This window comes from Adiantum capillus-veneris, chromosome 18 (assembly GCF_014529385.1).
Source record: "Adiantum capillus-veneris isolate H3 chromosome 18, ASM1452938v2, whole genome shotgun sequence".
In the NCBI taxonomy this organism is placed as follows: domain Eukaryota; kingdom Viridiplantae; phylum Streptophyta; class Polypodiopsida; order Polypodiales; family Pteridaceae; genus Adiantum; species Adiantum capillus-veneris.
The window spans coordinates 58156989-58180632 of NC_140948.1; the positions used below are offsets into that span (position 1 = coordinate 58156989).

The 23644-nt window shown below is 46.5% G+C and overlaps 1 protein-coding gene and 1 pseudogene across 8 annotated transcripts in view; one reads left to right on the forward strand and one right to left on the reverse strand.

Annotated features, from left to right (window-relative positions):
* The window catches only part of MAD1 (mitotic checkpoint family protein), a 157664-nt gene that overhangs the window by 34653 nt on the left and 99367 nt on the right, over positions 1 to 23644 (reverse strand). For 5 of the 8 annotated variants that reach the window (XR_015185110.1, XR_015185109.1, XR_015185108.1 and 2 more), the window contains exons 13-15: positions 15256 to 15325; positions 15047 to 15178; positions 14921 to 14959 (exon numbers count right to left, since the gene is read on the reverse strand). Coding sequence is in view for 3 of the 8 variants with exons in the window: in XM_086488696.1 (XP_086344822.1) it covers positions 14921 to 14959; positions 15047 to 15178; positions 15256 to 15325 (241 nt within the window). In the remaining 5 variants the exon portion in view is untranslated. Of the gene's footprint in view, positions 1 to 11837; positions 11894 to 14791; positions 14960 to 15046; positions 15179 to 15255; positions 15326 to 23644 lie in introns of those variants that run through there. The other 3 variants (XR_015185111.1, XM_086488693.1, XR_015185112.1) reach the window with 3 other exon arrangements.
* Positions 2401 to 3211, forward strand: LOC147435720 (uncharacterized; annotated as a pseudogene).

Genomic DNA, 23644 nt, shown 5'->3' on the forward strand with positions numbered 1-23644 from the left:
AGATGGATATATTGCAACTTTGTGGACTTCCGCAAAGCTTTTGACACACTACCGAGGGCCAGATTGATGCGCCGACTTATGAAATTGGGGTACCCACAGAGCTGATATGGGGGATTATGGCATTGTACAGTTTAGTGATGGGTCATGTACGCACCCCAGAGGGGATATCTGACATAGTTCACTCCACTATCGAAGTGAAATTGTCCTCTACTTTATTTGGTAAGTATGTTGATGAGGTATCTGATTATATTGAGAAAGGAGGAGATAGAGGTGCTAGCTTGCAGGGACATGGATCCCTCTTTTATTGTATGCTAACGATATCGTGTTGATATCAGACTCACCAAAGGGTATGCACAGACACTTGGACGCATTGCATAGTTTTGCAGGGGGTAGTGGATTGTCTGTCAACCTTGGTAAAACCAAGGTCATGGTATTTAATACCATGCCACAATGGGTCAAGAGATCAACACCTACATTCACATATGGCCAGGACAGTATGGAGTAGACTGATGCATACACATATCTTGGGTGGTCTTTACTGGACCGAGGTTCACACTGAGAGTGGCAACAGACACTAGATTGACTCGTGCCTTTGCAGCCCTAGGTGGTTTAGAGAGGATTTGTTCACAGGTTCAATTCCGGGAACCTCGAACAAAGCTTTGGCTCTTCGACACTTTGGTCGCTTCAGTTATGCATTACGGGGTTCAGCTTTGGGGACCATCTGTTGACAATGCTAGATGGAGTAATATGGAGAGGCCCTTGGTATCTATGATTTCTAGGCTGATTAGAGCCAAGGCCTCAGTTCCACATGACATCATAAAAGCAGAGCTGGCTGCCCCACCTATGGAGATTGAGGCACTTACCAGATCATTATCATTTGTATACAACTTATGGGACACCACCAGGGACAGATATGCTAGGCTTGCTCTTGAGTCGTCCAGACAGCTGGCATTACAAGGAGATACATCATGTTGGTATGCACAGATGAGCTCATGGTTTCAGAGGCATGGTTTCAGCATGGACAGACTGACCCCTTTCCAGTATTCTCTTGATGCACCATCTTTGGCTCTTACACGGATGGAAATTACTAGACTCATTCGGCATGATCTTATCCAGCTTGATACCAAGAGAACATGGATAGAGCCATCACGGGAGTTGGGTACGAAGAGGGCTTTCTATAGAGAGCATCTTCTTCAACTCACGACAGACGGATTCGTCACACGGCCCAGCTACATGGATACACATCTTTCTCATGAGTTACAATGTGCCATAGGCAAGATACGCACATCTTCACACCACCTTGGGATTGAGACAGGTAGATTAAGAGGCATACCAACAGACAGGAAAATATGTCAGTTATGCCATGCAGAGCCAGAGACACAATTTCACTTCATATGTCAGTGCACAGTCTACTATGAGATTCGGGGACGCTTTCACTGTTTATTCAGAGATGGTTTTGACTCGTAAGATAGAGTCATGAGATATCAGGATCAGAGATGTCTCCGATTATTTCTACTTGAGATATAGAGACATAGAGACTCTCTATTGAGAGTGCATAGACAGAGATGGTCGAGAGACGCATCTCAGATTTCTTCAATCCGAGTACCACATAGGCAGAGGGGCCACCACCACTACAGAGCTCGGTTCCCACCCAAAAACACCCTAGTGGTACTCTCATTGACCGACCTATGTGGCATTATATTATTGCTCAGATTACCAGCCACCCAAAGGAGTCGGTAGCACTCCTATCTCAGTTTCTAGTTTGTAGTTTTCTTTGTTTGTACCCAGACTTGGTACTAGACTCACCATTGTAATCAATTTGGTCTCATAGGTCATTTTGGCCTTTTGTAGACGTTAATATATCATTTTATTTCATCTCTCTCTCTCTCTCTCTCTCTCTCTCTCTCTCTCTCTCTCTCTCTCTCTCTCTCTCTCTGTCTCTCTCCGACGCTTATCAACATGACCCTCGAAGAGGAACAAAGAAGGCGGATGCGAGCACTGCATGTGAGAGTGACCGGGCTCAAGGACATAAATAATGTGGAGAAAGAGGTCACAAGCCTTACATCCATGATGGGGAAACCTTTGCACACAAAGGTATGGAGGGTAGGTAAGAAAAGTGATGGCGCGGGAGAATCTTCAAAGGGGAGAGCTCTCATACTACGCTTCCACTCGTTGGAAGAGCAGAAGGAATTCTTGAGGAAGAGGCCTACTCTCAAAAAGATAGGTATTTTCCTCGGGGATGACCTGACTCTCTCACAGCTCGCACACATGAGAGAGGTAATGCCAGAGATTACAGCGGCAAGGGAGAAGGGAAAGATAGCCTTTTACAGAGATGGACGGGTGGTGATTTTAGAGCGACGCACTGCATGACGGTACGAGACCTATGGGACCACACTGAAGATGGCTACCTGGAATTGTAATGGGTCTATGAGGCTGGACGTGGGTGCATTTGAGGACAGTTTCAAAGACAAGGATATTGTATTCTTCTCAGAGACTCATCAAGCTCCTGGACAGGTAATGCCACATGTGATGGGTTACAGATAGGAGACAGCTCACAGAACAAATGCGAGATCTCAACATGGGAGCAGAGGTTCAGGAGGAGTAGCAGTGTTATTTAGAGAGGAACTACAACCATTACTGCATATTGTACGAAGAGATGATCATGCTAGATATATGTGGATGAGACTGAGAGTTGACACAAGTCGATTCCTATATATTGCCATATATTACTTTCCTCCCAGTACATCCATGTACGCTACATCCAGAGGGCAGTCACCTTTCTCTATTCTAGATGATGACATATGGGAGTTTTCTAGGGATGGTGATATCATTCTCCTAGGGGACTTTAATGCCCTAACGGGCAACTCGCAGACAGTCTTCTACGACACTTCAGATGAGATGCTCAGAGAGATGGATGTGGGTGAGCTGGGACCGGACAGATGCTCAGATGATAGAGAGCAGACGGAGTATGGAAGATACCTCATGGAAATGACGACTACACATGGATTAGCCATACTTAATGGCTTACAGCGATTTCCCGAACAGCCGGTTTCACATGATTTCCACACAGACATGGGGCCAGTACAGTGGATTATGTTATGACACAACCAAGCTTTGTCCCTTGCATTCAGGATTTCACAGTGGGAGCCAGGCCAGTGGGCATAGCAGTAGATCATGCTCTATTGACACTGTCTGTTAAATTTCAGTATAGTACAACCCAGACACCAAGAGGCCACACACCCGCTATACATTTACACGTGAGACTGATTTCGTTTATACAAAGGAGATCTGGGACCGTCTATTGGAAGGCACAGCTGGCACAAATGGTACAGGCCTCTCAGTGGAGGAGTGCACCAATATACTGACTGAGACACTGCATGGGGCTGCATCAGTGGCATACCCACACACTCAACCGGGTAAGAGACGCCATTCTGGGAGCATGCCCCAGAATAGTTGGTATGATGAGGAATGCAGAGAGATGAGAGCCCAGCTTCAGAGGGATCTTCTGTTAGGAGTCATCACTTACAGACAGTCTCGGATTGCTTTCCGACGCCTTGTGCGACGGAAGAAGCGAGCTTACCTAGCTCAGATGGAGCGAGACTTATATCAGATGTTCTTGAGTAGAGACTCAAGAGAGGCATGGCGACTCTTCCATGAGCACTCTTCTCCCCCAGTGATTACTTCACCTGATGTGTGGGGCCAATATGCGACATCATTATATACGGTTCCAGGACAGGAACCCCTTCCAGACCCTACCAAGCCTTGCCCAGCTACGAGCACTTTCTTTACACCTGAGATGGTACGAAGGGCCATCGACAGGATGAGGACCGGGAAGGCATATGATCATGACGGTCTAGTAGCGGAGCACTTTATACATGCCAAGGATATGCTGATGGAGGTTCTCGCAATGTTGTTCAATCGTGCCATGTGTGAGGGATTACTTGAGACCTGGAGGTTGTCTAATATTGTGCCCATCTTCAAGGCTGGTGACCCTACAGAGCCTAGGAATTACCGCACTATTATGGTTGGACACACATTGGCACGATTGTATGCATCTATTCTGGAGCAACACTTGAGTAGCTGGGCAGAGGGCGAGGGTGTACGAGAAAAGGGTCAAGCCGGCTTCAGAAGGGGTTTCTCCACTCTTGATCATATTCTGACACTCAGGGCCATCATTGAGGAGGGCAGAGCACATGGGAGACAGATCTATTGTAGCTTTGTGGATTTTCGCAAAGCATTTGACATGGTACCAAGGGCTCGATTGATGCGCAGTACAAGAGATGGGGGTGCCCATAGAGGTAATTTGGGGGATAATGGCTTGGTACAGATCAGTGGTGGGACATGTACGCACTCCAGAAGGGGTATCTGATTTAGTTCACTCTACTATTGGAGTGAAACAGGGTTGCCCATTGTCTCCTACTCTATTTGGTATGTATGTTGATGAGGTGTCTGATTACATTGGCAGGAAGGGTGACAGGGGTGCCTAGCTGGCAGGGACGTGGATCCCATTATTGCTTTATGCTGATGATATTGTACTGATATCTGACTCACCAGAAGGTATGCAACGACATTTGGATGCAATACGCAGTTTTGCAGAGGATAGTGGACTGGGTGTAAACCTAGGTAAATCAAAGGTTATGGTGTTTAACACCACACTGCAATGGGTCAGGAGATCAGTACCTACTTTCAAATATGGTCAGGAGATTGTGGAGTATACAGATGCACACTTACCTGGGGGTAGTCTTCACTGGGCCGAGATTTTCTTTGAGAAGAGCAACAGAGACTAGACTAACTAGAGCCGGTGCGGCTCTAGGAGGAATGGAGAGGATGTGTTCACAGGTTCAGTTCCAGGAACCTAGGACAAAGTTATGGCTCTTTGATACTTTGGTTGCCTCTACTATGCTATATGGGGTGCAGGTTTGGGGACCTTCTATAGGCCAAGATGGGTGGAGGCGTATGGAGAAGCCCCTGGTATCTATGATCTCTCGGCTGATTAGAGCCAAGGTTTCTGTACCGCATGATATCATTGGAGCGAAATTAGCTGCCCCCCCTATGGAGATTGAGGCGCTCACCAGATCAATCTCTTTTGTACACATTCTGTGGGATACTACCAGAGACAGATATGCCAGGGTGGCTCTAGAGTCCTCCAGACAATTAGCTCTTAACGGGGATACATCATGCTGGTATGCTCAGATGACATCATGGTTTCAGACACATGGTTTCACCATGGACAGGTCTCCTCCTTTTCAATACTCTCTTCAAGCACCCTTGAGGTCTCTGACACGGGTAGAGATTAATAGACTCATCCGTCAGGATTTGATCCAGGTGGACACGAGGAGGACATGGATAGAGCATTTACAAGAGTTGGGCACAAAGATGGCTTTCTATAGAGAGCATCTTCTCCACCTCACGGGGGATGGGTTTGTGATTCCACCTAGCTATATGGACACGCATCTTTCGCATGGTTTGCGTTGTGTCATTGGCCAGATACGCACGTCCTCACATCAGCTCGAGATTGATACTCGCAGATTCAGAGGGACACGAGCAGATAACAAAATATGCCGCTTATGCCATCTAGAGCCAGAGACAGAAGTACATTACATATGTCATTGCACAGTGTACTATGAGATACGAGGTCGTTTTCACTGTCTATTCAGAGAAGGTTTTGGGCCTCTATCTAGGGTCATGAGTTATGAGGATCAAAGATGTCTTGGGCTTTATCTACTTGAGTTACACAAGCATAGAGAAACCTTACTGAGGAGAGTTGAAGAGAGACAGATCACAGATTTCTTTACACTAGATATTGTACACCCAGAAGAACAAACAGAGGAGCAACCAACGACGGTGGAGAGGTCTACCCGCACTACTGGCATTCTCATAGACCGAGCATTGGAGCTAGGGAGATCTAGACGACCCCGAGGAAGGAGAGGAGCTACACAATTTCGAAGGAGGCTATGGCAAAGGATTCAAGCCATACTCTTTCGTCGTCCAGAGTGCAGATGAAGATGGATCTCTACTCCCCTCCCATATTGTCTTCACATTGTACTGCTTAGTTTAGGATCCCGCAGTATTTTATTTTGTTATCCTAGTTTAATTTATTTTGTTAATCTGACTTTGTATCAGATACACCGCATTGTAACTTTCTGGTCTCATAGGTCACTTTGGCCTTTTGAAGACGTAAATATAACATTTCATTTCATCTCTCTCTCTCTCTCTCTCTCTCTCTCTCTCTCTCTCTCTCTCTCTCTCTCTCTCTCTCTCTCTCTCTCTCTCTCTCTGTGTGTGCTGTGATGCTACGCGAGCTGCTGTCCTATGCAACCTCCTACGTGAGCTGTTGCCCTACGCGAGCTGTCCTACTCCTCTGCTGTCCTATGCGAGCAGGTTTCTCTCCCTCTGCAGCGGGACGCAAACTCTCTCTCGCAACAACCTACAGACAGAGGCGGGGGACGTGACCCCGTAGGCAGCTATGCCTAAGCCTACGTCTGTGCGAACCAACCAAGCGCGAGACATGCTCCGTACGCACACAAGCCCTCTCCTCTCTGCAAGTTCTTCTACGCGTAGAAGGACTTCCTACGCGTAGCAAGTCCCCCCCCCCCCCCCTCTTTCATCTACGCATAGAAAGACAAAGATCTCCTATGTTGAAGTTTAAAGGTTTTTAAGCTTTAAGATAAACCTTTAAGTTTGCCTTATTCTACCTATATATTTCAGTGAGCCATTCAAGTCATAACAGCAAACAATTATAAATTCAAAGGTGATAAGCCACTCACAGTACATGCAAAGGTTTTTAAGCTTTAAGATAAACCTTTAAGTTTGCCTTATTCTCAGTCCCTCACCCTAGTACCCTACCCCACATTTGTGGCTCGGGTTCGATGGATCCGCCTACCGAAGGGGAAGGGCTGGGTGTAGATAGCTACACCACCCCAAAAAAAACAACGGCTACTTTCAAACGGAGAAACAGAGATACTCTAGTATCACCAGGATCCTTACGAGTTGGGAAAACCTCCACGATACATGATGAACTGTTGATGGAGAAGGTTCAGGTGATGCTCAAATCAGGGCTAAACTAAATGAGGGATGACATCAGGAAGGAAATGCACGCGAACGTTGAGAGCTACAGGAACTCCATGTATGGAGACATTATGAGAGAACTAAGGAGAGAGATCCGGGGGATACAGAATGAGGAAATTCAGATCGTGAAAACGGAATTACGAAACCTAATCAAGGCCGAAGTAAATGTAACAGAATGCGTTATGCAAAAGAAACTCGATGAGGCAATAGCAAGTTTTGAAGCATGGAGAACAAATATGGAAAAGCGCAAGGGGAAAAAAGATGCAATAATCGAGGAGCTAAAAGGAGAACTTGCAGCTTACAAATCTGCAACTAAGGAGAACGGAGACGACCAACCTTAGGTGCTGCAGGAGCTCGAGGACATGAAGGATCAGATGAAAGCTCTACGGGAAGGAGATGAACAGAAATCGAAAACGGCATTTTCATGGGCGGAACGTCTTGTTAAGACACAAGAAAAGGTTGATGAAGCATAGAAATGGATTGAGGATGCGAAGAAAGGGAAGGCCCAGATGCCTGAGACCACACCTACCTCCACCATTATTAATATGACCATTGAGGAAGAGCAGAAAAGGAAGAATCGGGCTCTGCATGTGCGGGTCACAGGAGTCAAAGACAAAGAGAATGTAGATGAAGAAGTGAGGGAACTGCTACAACGCATGGGCATCACAGAGCCTTCTCACACAAGTGCATGGAGAGTGGGCAAGAAAGGAATTGACGAGAAGGGAAACGTAAAGGATAGGACACTTATTCTCCGCTTCCTGAATATAGAAATAAGGAAAGAATTTCTAAAGAAGAGGCCAACTCTTAAGAAAACCGGTATTTTCATAGGAGATGACCTTACATTGGCACAAGTGGCACACATGCAAGAGTTGATGCCAGAGATCAGGGCAGCAAGAGAAAAGGGGAAAATCGCCTTTTATAGAGGAGGGAAAGTAGTGATTCTGGAAAAGCGCTCGTCATGACGGTGCGAGACCTATAGGGCGACGCTCCGGATAGCGGCCTGGAATTGTAATGGATCATATAGGCTAGATGTAGGTGCCTTTGAAGACAGCTTTAGGGACAGAGACATAGTTTTCTACTCAGAGACACACCAAATACCGGGACAGCTTATGCCACATGTGAAGGGGTATTTATGGGAAACACTACGAGGTAGCCGGGCTTCAGGAGGAGTAGCAGTCTTATCTAAAGAGGAGCTGAAACCACTACTACAGATTATCAGGAAAGATGAACAAGCAAGGTATATGTGGGTGAGAATGAGAGCCGAGACAGGTAGATTTCTATATATCGCTATATGCTACTTCCCTCCAAGTACATCAGTCTACTCCTCACCTAAAGGACGATCCCCTTTCTCCATATTGAATACTGACATATGGGAGTTCTCTAGAGATGGAGACATCGTTCTCTTAGGAGACTTTAATGCCAGAACGGCCAACTCTCAAGCAGTATTCTATGACTTATGAGGAAGAAGTGGATTTATCACAGGAGGGGCTTACTAGAACCTCAAAGGATAAAGAACACACGGAGACATCTCATGGAAATGGCAACTACACATGGTTTGGCCATACTTAATGGTCTAGAGAATTTCCCTTTATCTGGGGGATTCACATGCTTCCCGCACAGGCATGGGGCCAGTACACTGGATTATGTCATGACTTCACCAAGCTTTATTTTCAGTATCGAGGACTTTAAGGTGGGACCCAGACCGGTTGGGATTGCAGTGGATCATGCTCTCTTGACCTTATCACTCTCCTTCCAATACAATGCCTCTCAAGTACAAAGGAAGACACACACAAGATATACTTTCATGCCAGAGACTGATTCAGTCTATGTGGAAAAGATCTACAATAGGATGTGGGCAACCGAGCCAGTATATACTGTAGAGGAGATTACTTCTCAGCTAACAGAGATACTACATGGAGTAGCACAAGAGGCATACCCACACACTCAGCCTGATCAAAAGAGAGGATCTAGGAACATGCCTCAAAACAGTTGGTACGACGAGGAATGCAGAGAGACGAGAACCCAGGTCCAGAAAGAGCTTACACTTGGATCATCACATATAAGCAGTCTTGGATTGCTCTTCGGCGTATAGCACGTCGCAAGAAAAGGGCATTTTTAGCCAAACTAGAGAAGGATTTATATCAGCTCTTCCTGAGTCGGGACTCACATGAGGCCTGGCGTTTATTTCACGAGCACTCATCGCCTCCGACAATTACTTCTCCTGAGATTTGGGGTCAATATGTAACATCATTATATACGGTATCTGGACAGCCTCCATTACCAGATCCGCTAGAGCCATGCCCTACTACCAATACTTTCTTTACTACGGAAATGGTGGAAAAATCCATTGATAAGATGAAGACAAGAAGAGCATATGATCATGAGGGTTTAGTAGCAGAACATCTGATCCATGCAAGGGATCTACTTTCAGAAGTCCTTGCTCGTCTGTTTAATCGGGTCATGTGTGAAGGATTACCTGAATCTTGGAAATTATCTACTATCGTACCTATTTTCAAGTCAGGGGATCCTATGATACCCGGAAACTACCGTACCATTATGGTGGGACACACATTGACCCGACTGTGCACATCCATTCTGGATCAAAAATTGAGTAGATGGGCAGAGAATGAGGGCATAAGGGCAACAAGACAACCTGGATTTAGGAGGGGTTATTCCACTTTAGATCGTATTCTTACGCTCAGAGCCATTATTGAGGAAGGAAGAGCAAGCAGGACAAGGATGTATTGTTGCTTTGTGGATTTTCGGAAAGCTTTTGATGTAGTACCAAGGGCCAGATTGATGCGCAGAATGCAAGAGTTAGGGGTCCCCAAAGAGATTATCTGGGGGATCATGGCCTTATACGGGACAGTAATTGGTTATGTACGTACTCCATAAGGGGATCTTATGATACCTGGGAACTACCGTACCATTATGGTGGGTCACACATTGACCCACCACACATGGCCTTCAGATGGTAGATAATAGGTACGATAGTTATGGTGTTTAACACCACACCGCAGTGGGTTAGGAGATCGGCACCTACATTTGCATATGGCCAGGATACAGTAGAGTACACAGATGCATACACATACCTTGGTGTGGTATTTACAGGACGGAAGTTTACTCTTAAGAAAGCAGCGGATGCTAGATTGTCCAGAGCCTCTACGGCCTTGGGAGGGTTGAAGAGGATGTGTTCACAAGTGTAGTTTCAGGAACCACGAACAAAACTTTGGCTCTTTGATACTTTGGTGGCTTCGGCTATGCTTTATGGGGTCCAGATTTGGGGACCATCTCTGGATCAGGATAATTGGAAGTCAATGGAGAGACCTTTGGTATCTATGATTTCCCGAATGATTAGAGCCAAGGCCTCCGTACCACACGCCATTACCCGAGCGGAACTAGCTGCCCCTCCGATAGAAATTGAAGCTCTTACCATATCAGTGTCCTTCATACATGGTTTATGGGATACAAATAATTGCCGATATACTAGATTGGCCCTCGAATCCTCTCAACAATTAGCAATGAAAGGAGATACATCATGCTGGTATGCGCAACTGTCCTCGTGGTTTCAGAGACACAGGTTCAGTATGGAAAGATTACCCCCCTTCCAATACTCTCTTGAGGGTCCATCATTGGCAATCACACGAATGGAGATTAATAAAATCATCCGACAGGATCTTATACAGTTGGACACTAAGAGGACATGGGTAGACCCTACACGAGAATTGGGCACGAAGATGGCCGACTACAAAGAAAACTTCCCACAGCTATCTGAAGATGTTTTTGTGATTCACCCGAGCTACATGGATACCCACCTGTCTCATGGTTTGAGATGTGCTATTGGTCAGATTCGTACATCCTCACACCAGCTGGAAATTGAATTCGGCAGATTTAGGGGAATCCCACCTGAGAGCAGAATTTGCAAGTTATGCGGAATGGAGCCGGAGACAGAATCACACTACATATGCCATTGCACCGTATACTATCAAATACGTGGGTGTTTCCATTGCCTATTTAAAGAAGGCTTTGGACCTCTAGATAGAGTCATGCAATACCAAGATCAAAGGTGCTTAGGCATGTACCTACTGAAACTACATCGGCACAGGGATAATCTAATGAGAAGACAAAGAGCACTACAGCCTCAGAGGCAGATCACAGATTTCTTCGGATCGAGAGAAGCAGGAATGGAAGGAGAAGCAAGAGGCCAGCAACAAGCACAAAGGAGTACCCACATTCATACTAAAGGCACCCTCATTGACAGGGCGATTGAGCTTAGGAAATCGAGACGACCACGACCGAGATGCAGAAGCACACTTCACCGGAGGAGACTACAACAAAGGATTAGAAGCATTCTAGCCAGACACCGAGAATACTCCTAAGAAGTTTATTTTCACACTTTCACACTTTTCAAACATTGTAACAGATTCACCACTTTTGTATCAGTTTGGTCTCGTAGGTATCAGTTTGGTCTCATAGGTCACTTTGGCCTTTTGAAGACGTTAAAATAACATTTCATTTCATTTCATTTGTGTGTGTGTGTGTGTGTGTGTGTGTGTGTGTGTGTGGTAGCTGTTTTAAATCTTAACTAATAAGACATAATTGAATTTTTACATTCAAAAGACAGCTGGCCAAGGAATAAATGAACTGATATGTACAAAAATAACTCAGTATTAGAATTATTTAGGTACAATGATTGTAGGAAAGAGGTCCTCTTTCAGTAAAATTAGAAATAGGAGAACTTGATGGTTCCTCAGTGAGTAATTCATTACAGAAAGGTTGCTTGCCAAAGAAAAGAAAGCCATCCAAGATAAGATAGAGTCCTTACCTGCATCCATCCAAACAAGACAACAATTCTGTTAGCCTTGGATGTGTTTTACAGGTATCAATGGACTATATCAATTGTTATCCATGTCCATCTTATAGGTTTTAATTACTTTAGGCAAGCTTAGTTTAGCAATTTTTCATATTCTTTTCTTTAAAAAACTATGGTGGAGTCCATCAAGGGTAACACCAAGAGCCACCGCTTAGTGGCTATGTATAAAGAAGCAACTGTATACTTACCTTCTTCAATTAGCAGAACCTATGGTATCAAAGGTTTAAAAAAATGCGAGATCCGATATTTTTTGTTTATCCAGAGGTAATAGATGCCTCGTTTTTTTGAAAAAAACCAACTAATAAGACAAGATGAGAGTATTTAAAGAACTTTATCAGTTTCTTGCCAAACATCTTGGAGGCTATACCCAAGCCAACACATATCCACTTACCTTCTTTATCCAAAGAATCATTATCGATTATCTCGACCAACAGTGTCTGGTCATGCCCACCATGGCTTATTTCAAAAGTTCAGAAGAATGTGCTGCTACATACTTACCTTCGGAAAAGGACGTCAGGTTATTCCCATATGCAATGTCCGGCATATGAGTTCCAAAATATACTAAGCAACCAGTTAATCACGGAAGACAGAAAGAGAGAGCCCCACTGATTTCGAGAACTGTCAGATGGAGACAACCAGTAATTACAACGACAGCAACCTGCTGATTGTTTTCACCAAGTGGCCCATTGGCCATAATCCCTTGTAGCAACCATTTACACAATCGATATACAGTAATAGCCCGCCTTTTGCTTTTTACCCAACAGAAGCCTGAACGGCCATCAATCCAACCTTCATGCTTCGTCATCACATACTTACCACCGTTTACTATTATTTATGCACACGCAGAAGTGTTGCATCCTAAGGCAACCCCATAATGCATACCATGATTATTTCTTATGCACAAGAGGCCCACGGCCCCCATAGTGTCTAGGCATTCAGCAAAATAAAAAAACCAGTCAGGTTTTGAACATTATGAAAGTACATGCACCTGCAGTAGTTTGACATAGCCTACAGTAAGTCAAAAAGTCGGCCCAATCAAGTCCTAGGTTAGGAGCCATTTTTTATGCATATGGCAAGGATGCTCCAATACTTTTTTCACTGTATCAGCCTTTTAAGGCTATCAGCAGCAAGTGTTTAATATGCTCAGGTTTTGCAAGAAGCTCAAAACAAGAAACGAGCCTACACAGTATGCATATTTTTACCAAGCAAGAGGTAGGAAAATCCTTTAGTATGTGTACCAAACTGTAAAAACAGTAAACGCAGCAGAGGAAGGATTGAACACCTGAGTCACCTCCGAGGAGAGCTCCATTCTCCTTGGTAGTGGCAAGTAGACAGGAAGTGTTTCACAAAAATGACTCAACACACCCAATGTAGCTAAGTGAGGGGCAGAGATGCGGCCTCACCTGTTTTTATAGCAGGCGGAGGCAAGCCTTTCCTTTGTGCAGTGTCACGGACTCAAGAGAGGAAGGCCACGCTTCACCATGAGTAGGAGATACACCATCGAGTACCTCGCCCATAGCTTTCAATGGAGATCGACAAACTGGGGGGAGGATGAGGGCCGCCTTCGCTACTCCCTGAGGGCAGCCATTGATCACGCTCGACAGAGCATCATTACTTAGTAAAGGGCTTGGCCCCCCGGTAGTATTTAATAAAGGTTTTTTTGACCTAGTATGGTCCAGGCAGCAGGAGTCTAAAGAAAAAAGGCCGGGGGGGGGGGGGGGGGGAAGGGGGGGTTTTTTTGGAAGTTTTTCTTCATATGCACAGTATACAAGTGTGTGTGTGTGTGTGTGTGTGTGTGTGTGTGTTCCCTAGACACTGTAGTAGTAGTAACCTTTTGGTCTCATAGGTCATTTTGGCCTTTTCAAGATGTCAATATAATATTTCATTTCATTTCATTTCTTTCTCTCTCGCGCACATTCTCTCTCTATCTATACACATCCGCTTCGTCGACTTTGACAATAACACCAAACTGCAACATGAGGTGGTTAGAGCAGAATCGGGAGCACACCACTTGTGGTTGACAGATCTACTACATCAATACCTTACATACATAACTCATGGGAGCTGCTAGGTCATCGCTATGCTAGATTGGCCCTCAAGTTATCTCAACAGCTAGCCATGCGGGGAGACTCTAGATATGGTATGCACAGATGTCGGCTTGGTTTCAGTTGCATGGCTTTACATAGGACCTGATCGCCATGATTATGTGCATCAGAGTGCACAATGGAATACTATTTACTTTGTGCCTTCTAGAGCTCAGCAAATAGTGGGCATCGGAGCTCAAGGTCAGCAAGTCGAGGGCCATGCAATATATTACCCCTCACCAAGCACCGACAAGCCTCCTACATACATCACCCGCAATATCCCTCGGATGGAGCATCTCATGGTCAGTCTCACTACCAAGCACAGCCCTCTCTGACACCCGAGTCTGGTGTTGCTACTACACCTCTATTCTCAATGTCCTCTGTTTAATCACGCTAGTGCTTCGACTATCCACCAGGATCCTAATGGGCAGTCCAAGTATGACATTCATGGTTTCCCATCTGTACATATGTTTTCTTTGGCAGTGTTTAGTAAATCGAGCATCTTTTCAGCATACCATGTGGGAGATATTATAGTTGACAGTATCGGGTTTATCATTGAGTCTAGGGTTCTTGAGTCAGGTTACACAGTGTCACTAGCACTCTCTCCATTCCACAGTCGAGTCTCTACAAATTCGCCGGAATCTCAGACAGTAAACACACCTCTCTTGGTTGGTCTAAAGATAAACTGCATAGGACTGTGGACTTGTTTGAGACAGAGATTCAGTCTAAGGTCTTCACCATACTATAGAGGCCTTTTGACCTCCTATTGCAAGCATGATTATTATAAGCAAGTTACATGGTTTTCATGTGTCAAGAACTCTTGGCTGAGCTTCTTCTCATTAAACTTTGGATGATTAGGAAAAACAGGAGAACTTTGTAGCAAGTTAAATCGTACCATTCTTGATATTTCTGGGGAGGACACGTACTCATTTGCCTGGAAGACAAAGCACATCGAGATGAACTCAGTCTCAAATAATAAATAAAATGACTATAAGCTTGAATGAAAGAGTGGCGACAGTACCAGCAGGTTCATATGATTAGATTCAAACTGAAATACAATTGATTCGTCGTCGCTTTGAGCATATATGGACTGGAGAGTAAATAGCGTGACTGTCATGCCCGTGGATAATTGCTGTTCTTCACTCATCTCAACCTAGTGCAAGAACACAAGTTATTTAAATTCAAGACAGAACCTACAGCTCCAAAAGTAACTACCTATTATTTACTTACCGAATATCCAAACAACAAGCAGCAGGCTTGCCTAAACACTGATATTTTCTCAGCAAACACTTTCTTGTACCTGCACATGAAGCTTATATATTCAGCATGCCTGCTACAGAGTCCTGTGAAAGATAGGATGGTTATGATTCCTTCAAGATCAACTTATGAAATTGTTAAAATGACACCGATTACAGAAACTCTGTGTCACAATAATGTTCTCAGCCTTCAACTATAAAAAAGCATGGATGGAAAGCCCTCACAGCCACTTGGCAAAAAAGTGGCACATTACCAGAGGCATTTTCTACCCAACTCTCCAGACGGGTTCATCATACGTCCCACATACATGGACACACATCTCTCACATGGTATCAGAGGTGCTATTGGCCGGATGCGTACCTCCTCACACACTCGGAGATTGAAGATATGTAGATATGAGGGTATGTCACAAGAAGATCACATATGCCAGATGTGCCATCAGGAGATGGAATCACAGGAGCACAACATATGCTAGAGAGAGCTACATCAAATGTGGGGAGACTCCCAAGCCAGGAAACTTTGGCCCGAGAAGACTATGTGTCTCGCCCTAACAACAAAACTAGCTGATGCAAGAACTTCAGAAAATCCAACAAGATGTGATGTACCACATAGTAGCCAAAAGCACCTGGTTGGCCACAACAACCCTGCCGGCAAAAGAAAGACATGCCGAGCTCGAATAGAGCAGTATCCTCCTTATGGAAAGGAGGAGAGGAGCAATCTGCTCCTCTGGTGATAGATCCAAAACAACCTGACAGCCCAAGTATCGAACTAGTATCCCCACCTAAAGCCCTCTCCAGGCGACCAATCGGGAGAGGGAGCACTACTAACCCAAAAAGCCACCGTCTTCAGCCAGTTAATCAATGCTCCAAACGCACAATAGAACACCTCAGAGATTGCTCACATCTGTGCAAGTTGGCCTGCCGGCCCTCTAGAAACAAGCCCAAGTCATCAGCAAACCCAATGTCCAAAATCTCACCTCCCCGAATAGGTAACTATAGCCCATGCAAACCAATCTCCTGTGAGGTCAAAAATCTGCTCATTGCCTCAGCATAGAAAGGGAACAGGAAGGGAGCAAGAGGGAAGCAATGTCGTACAGACCGCGTGAGCATGAAACGCTCCCCTCTTTCCCCCTGCGAACAACACCTGATTGTGCGCACACCTGTAGAGAGCTGACACTCCCCTAATCCATGTATCTGAAAAGCCCATCCGGCGCATAGTGCCCTCAAGGAGGCCCTAGACAACTTTGCCATACGCCTTCTCAAAGTCGAGAGTAGCACCACTAACATCCTGTCCTCGCAGACGAGCAAGAGCAATTGCCTCCCATTAGGTGAAGATGTTGTCAAGGATGCTACGATCGTTGACAAAGCCTGTGTGTCACAGTCACAAGGGAAGCGTCCCAAGGAGTTGGGACGGGGAATGGGGTTCAAAAGGATTTTTAGTGTAAAAAAGAAGGCAGGACGGCAAGTGGGGACGGGAAGCCCAAAAATGGGTGTCCCCTGTGACTATGTCGTCTGTGTCTCATGTATGATGCTCTCCAGTAGCTGATGAAATCTCAAACTCAGAGCCTTTGCTAGATTTTTGTAGACTGAGTTGAGAATGGTGATGAGTCGCCATTGCCGAATCTTGTCCAAAGAGCCCCCCTCCTTGGGGATAAGATAGATCAAACCCTCACTCATGCTATGTGGCATCTCCCTGGTGTGCAAAATGTGTTGGTATGCACTACATAGGTCTCGACCAAGAACCTCCCAATACTCCAAGAAGAAGTTGGGAATCAAACCATCCTCCTCTAGCCAACTACCCCAGGGAAGTTCCCTAAGAGCCTTTTGAAGCTCCTCTGGCTGGAGAGGGCTCTCAAGTCTATGACGCATCTCCTCAATGACTAAGCAAGGCATCTATGCCCACACCTGCTCTCTGCATGCATCCTGATGCTCCAACTAAGGCTCGGCTGAAAGCAACTCACAGTATAAGTCAGTAGCAACTACACGCATATCTTCGAGCTCTTTAGCACCAGACCCATCCAATCTCCTCAATTGACAAACATTGGGTGTGCGCATGACGAGGCCCACCATCACAAAGAACTCACCAATAACTTCGTCTCCCACATAAGTCCACTAAGATGCCTGCTGACGATGGGAGGCAAAGTCATAGCACTGCTCCTCAATGGTGATCAGCTCTCATTGAGCTCGTTGCATCTGCTCCTCCAACCAAGGGCTATCGGGTGGCGCTCCTGCATTCGATGTAAGGAAGCAATGCCCTGTCAGAGCCGCTTCTCCTCCTCTCAGGCCACAGCCAAGCGGGCTGCCAACTCCTGGAGGAAGAAACGACTAAGCTCCAAGAGACCAATGGCCGCTCTGCCAACAAGGTCTAGCCAGACTCGCTGTTTAGAGAGCCACAACCTACTCTCTGAGCTCTGTATCTAGCGAAATTCTCTCTAGAATGTGTAGCATGACACTACCACTTACCCTGTCTATCAGACAGATTAAGAATCACTAGCGTATGATCAAAGAAAGTAGTCCCTGCCAAAATGCATACTTAAAAGTCCATGTCACAGATGTGGTCATTACCGTAAAAATGATCTATCCTGTATAGATTCACCCCTCCTACTTTGCGGTCAAAAAGAAAGAGAGGTTGTCTAAGGGCCGCACAATGCATGCTGCCGTATATCTGAAACCCTCGAAGCATACATAGGTGCTTTCAAGCAGCCAACTCCGCCCCAATCCTATTCGAGGGGTCCTCAAGCATGTTGAAGTCCCCCCCAATGCACCATTGCTTTGCATAAGGCAAGGACTCAAGCGTTAGCAGATCTCACACATCTCCGGCGAGGGAATGGGCTGAAAACTGAAAACGCTGGCTGATCTGCTCTGGGATTTGATAGCGCTATGGATGATCTGGTGAAAACGCTGGTTGAACTGGTCCCAAAACGCTAGGGCTGGTCTGGAGAAAAACACCAAGGTTGATCTCGAGCAAAAATGCTAGGCTGAGCTGCTCCTTGCAAACGCTAGGGCTGAATGGTAGCGCTACTACAACTCACTAGAATCGCTAGCTCTGCTCCTCCCTTTATAGGTGAAATTTGTTGGTTATAAACTTCTTAAGGCTTAGGTAGGGCAAAACCTCTGTCAAATTCTTATAACGCTAGGGCTTGCTGGAGCAAACGCCAAGGCTTATCTCGAGCAAAAACGCTAGGCTGAGCTGCTCTTTGCAAACGCTAGGGCTGAATGGTAGCGCTACTGCAACTCATTGGAATCACTAGCTCTGCTCCTCCCTTTATAGGCGAGATCTGTTGGTTATAAACTTCTTAAGGCTTAGGTAGGGCAAAACCCTTGTCAAATTCTTATAAAATAAATCATTGAAATGATTTATTAATAAGTTTGGGTGAAGCTGTCGCACATCTGCACACCCAAGAATCCAATCGACATGGGGAATGGCTCGTTAGATTTCTCTAACCTAAAACTACATGCATGTCATGCCAGATGCCCATCGTAGTGTAACACCTGTCAATATGCTTGTGTAGCACGCTACAATGTCACTTTCACAGGACACACAGTTTGTACAGTTGGTCTGGTCTGGTTCACACTGGACGGACTCTCTGGGCTGGGCAGCGACACGTGGCAGGGATACAACAATGGTTCTAGTGGACATCGTGGCCAGGTCACCATCACCACTCAGTCCGGAGATAGACTTAGATGGCTGACATTTATGAGAAGTTGGTGGCTCTTTATGGTGGGACGTGAGTAGTAGCTGTTGGGTCATAGAGATCATCTTCTAGATATATGGTCCAAGGTCATCGTTTGGAGGAGCGAGTCTATACACGCACCACGTCTTCACCATCCCTGCACATTAAAGCCTCGACACCCCCATTATACCTGTGAGTCATGGGCTGGAGCTGAGTGTGCTGCCACGCAAGAGTCTCTATCGGTCCTTTGAGATAGTTGAGTCATATGTTCTGGTCTACTGTTGTGTCTCTGTGAGCTCAGTTGTTATCTATTGTTCCTTTGTTTTCAGTCTGTTTTAAGTGAGATTGTCACGCACATTGCACTGAGGAGCACCCACTGTATAGAGCACGACACACGACACTATCCGTACTACAGGTGCTCTCATTTTTGGCGATCATGATGGGACCTCAACTGAAGTCTCACTCTCTGTTGAGGTACAAATCGAGAAGCTAGCTGGTTTTTACCTAGCTTCGCCTACTTTGCCTTTCGTTGTGCAGCTTGTTGGTATGGTCCTCTCTCCCCCCCTGGTCCAACTGCTCTGCTCCTCTCTCGCCCTGGTCCAACCAGCTCTCGTCCTGGTCTAGGCCTTCCCCGTCCCTGGTCTAGTCCTTCCTCGTCCCTGGTCCAGCCAGGTGGGCTAGTCACTCGCTTGGTCTAGTAGAGTCTAGACCTGTGTTCAGCCAGTTAAGGGTCTTCTTGCCCAAAGTTTGGTTGGGTTTGTGGTCACTGCATGACACATACGAGGTGGTCATTTGAGCGTCAAAGCGCACTACTAAGTCCTCTGAAGTACTCAACAGAAGGCGTCAACCCTTGGTACTTGGTAGAAGTCCACCAACCTCATCACCCATACCTCCACATACAGCCTCATCCATTCCTACATCAAGTTTGACATCTTCCAGCTCACGTTCCCCAGTGAAGCTCTCCCCCATTTAAGCTATTGAGCATCAGGCTCCTGAGCAAGAGGCCATGGAGGCGTTGACCAGTGTGTTGGCCAAGGTAAACATCAAGTTTCCTACCTTCAAGGGACTCTCCTCAGAAGATGTAGACAACCATGCAAGGAGGTTTGTATCTCTCTGTAGAGGTCGTGGTCTTAACAGGAAAGATGATTATTTGGTACTCTTTCCATCTACCTTAGATGGCTTAGCAGATAAATAGTACAATCACTTTGCAGAGAACCATTTTGCAACTTGGGCAGCTTTAACACAATAGTTCTGTGCAGCATTCAGGTGACGTGACTACCAGGAAAAGGTGTTGGATGAGTTAGCCAACATGGTGCTCCAGCCAGAGGAGACTTTTGCAGAACTCATGACTAAAACCAAGTCTCTGGTTGCCAAGCTTCCACAGCAACCCGGTGAATTTATGGTTAAGAAGTAGGTGGAGAAGGCTCTTCCCAAAACTTCTCAGCAAAAACTCTGAGAGAGTCTCCGACCCGACGCCACTCTGGAGGAGTTTGTCGCGGCTGCTATTAGGATAGAGGGAGCTAGGAAGCTGTTCACCAACTCTCCTCAGGTAGAGACCCCTTCAGTGTTTTTGGAAAGTCCTTCTAATCCTTTAACTTCTTTAAGAGGGAACTGGAATCCCTAAAGTTACAGCGAGCTCTTCAAGAGGAGAGGTCCTTCTCTCTTAGACAGGAGAAGCCTCCACATCACGAGGCATTGGAACAGATCAAGCGCGAGCTAGAAGAGCTCAAGTCTCAGCAGGAGACTAAGGCTATGGTTTGGTGTAGCTCATGCCGCTCTCCAGGGCACCCTCCACAGGAATGCTCCCTTCGGTTTTACTGCCACTTCTATGAAAAGTCTAGACACGAGGACAAGGATTGCTACTACCTCAAGGGATTGCGACAAATACAGCAAAGTCTTGGTCCTACTATTCAACAAGGGCCAGCACCTGCATCCAACATGGTTTCTCCATGTGGCCATCCACACCAAATGCCACCTTTGCTGACAGCCCCTCCTATGCAAGGTATGCAAAGTACTTTTCCGTCTCAGAGCTTTTATCATACCCATGCTCTCTCATCACCTCAAAACTTCTATGCCTCCACCTCCAACTCCATACACCAAGAGCAAGGACCACCTCGCCCTTCGACTCGCCCATTGAATCGGCCCATTTTGTGCTACAGATGCGGGGAATATGGTCATTACCAAAGCAAATGCCCTCTGCTTGAAGGGTCCCCTCCCTACCGTCATTGTCCTAAAATGAAGGATCACTACAATAAGGATTGCCCTAAAATTCGTGCATCCACGGCTTCGAACCCAAGTCAAAGCCAGAATGAGTTTGCCTTTCCCAAGCTCAATTTGATAGCAGTTAGCACCGTTCCTCAGCCACCCCCTTCTACCCACGTGGTTACCCCTCAAAATAAGGTGCAGTTAGTAGAGGAGCCATCGGGTGTCCTCACTCGGTCCCAGAGAACCGCTCTCGGTCTTAGCATTCCAGCAAGTTCAACTCCCCCACACATTCTCACACCAGTGGATACCCTGCCTTCAGTTGTTGACAAGCCATCCCCGAGTGCCATGAAAGAATCCAAATCTTTGCTCTCCGATATTCATGAAGCTTTCTTGGAAGCAGTTTCCGATCTACAGAAGATCAAGGTACCAGAGAAACCACTAGTAAAACAAGAAAAGCGTAGAGCAGAGACAGTCTTGAAGGACACCTTCCAACAAGTGTCCCTCTATGACATGCTGCGACTAGATGCGAGTTTTAGAAGTGACACCCTTGCTGTTATTCAGTCACTTTACCCCGGAGCAAGTCCTAGTGTCGGGCACCTCCCAGTGCGACCATCACAGTCCTATATGATATCAAATCCCGCTACTCCCCTCACTGATTATAGAAGCTCTCGCCTGACAGTGTCCGTCTTGGGACAGCAATTTTCAGGAGTAATTGTGGATGGTGGATCTGGCATCAATATGATGCCTGAGTTCACTATGATGGCTTTAAGCCTGCAACCTACTCAACCTGCCCCCTTCACAGTAACATTGGCCGACCAGAGGATAGTATACCCTGTGGGCATAGTGGAAAAGGTGCCTCTGCACGTACAAGATTTCACTTTTAGTTTGGATTTTGTTGTGATTCGTCTTCCACAGGTGGAGGGCGGATTTCCCTTGCTCATCGGAAGACCATGGCTGCGACACACTAAACCACTTCATGATTGGGGAAACAATGCCAAGTGGATACATACTCTTGGCTCCCCGATGCAACTAATTCGCCTAGAAGGAGGCATGGATCCCGTCGTGCAACATAGTTCTTTGTTCCTAGCAACCAGCCTTGAATTGGAACAGCCTACTCCACTTAACGGGTCAGATGAGGATCTGTTGGAGTGGTTGGATGCTACCAAATCTATGCCATGTTTTGGAGTTTCGATTCACTCTTTGATTGAAGGTACACCCTCTTCCAATGTTTTCACAGTAACTAAACTTAATGAGGCACCCGAGCCAGCTCAAAGGTCGAAGGTCACAGAAGCTACTCCTGATGCGCCCTTGGTGGAAGCCTTTGAATTTGGTGAGCCTACGAAGAATCATAGAAGCGGGAAGAAATCACCTCTACAAGAGTTCACCCCCCTTCAAACATCAGCCTCAGTGGTGTCTACTTCTCCGACCATAACAAAGCTCTCCTCTGTGTCTAGCGAACTCCCTTCACAGAGCCCGTCCTGCTGGATGAATTCCCTGCTCATGATAGTTGTCTTGCTCATGGTACCTCCTCATGCTCTCCAGCAACTGCAGCGCTCTGTAGCATCTCCTCTTTCAGACAGTGGACCATGGAGTTGTCTTGCTCATGGTACCTCCTCATGCTCTCCATCAACTGCCGCGCTCTGTAGCATCTCCTCTTTCAGACAGTGGACCATGGAATTCATCTTCAATGGAACAAGAATTATTCCGACCACCCCCTCACACCCTCTCGCCCCCATCTACCCCCTATACCCTCTCGCCCCCATCTACCCTATCCCCTACACCCTACAGTCCCCCTCGCCCCCCTACCCTTTTCCCGCTCGCCCCTAGTTCCCACCCCTCGACCCCCTACTCACCCCTCGCCCCTTGTCCCTTCCTCTCGCCCCCTCACCAGTCCTCGCCCCTACCCCTACCCTTTTCCCCCTCACCCCTCGCCCCTACCCTTTTTCCCCTCGCCCCTAGTCCCCCTACCACCCCTAGACCCCCTATCTACCCCTCGCCCCCTACCTACCCCTAGACCCCCTACCCACCTCTAGTCCCCCCTACCCACCCCTAGACCCACTATCTACCCACCCCTTGCCCCTACCCACCCCTAGACCCCCTATCTACCCCTCGCCCCCTACCCACCCCTAGACCCCCTCGCCCCTATCTAGCCCTCAACCCCCCTACCCACTCCTCGCCCCTACCCACCCTTTCCACTCTGTTCTGCCAAGGCTGCTAGCTTTGGAGTTTTTGAAGCAGGTCTTTTAGTGTTTCACAGCAGACGAGCATGATGAAGAGCCTTTTAGCTGTTTCCTTGTGGCTTTCAAGCATTCACCTGGTTGCCATTCCGTTGTTGTAAATGCTTTTCGTTATGCCATCACGATGGCGCTTGACCTTATTTGCGGTATTACTCGAGCATCTGGTCATCCCTATTTTGGAGCAACTTCATCTACAAGCATGGACCAGGTCATTTTCCTCTCACTATGGTTATGGAGGATAAAAGAT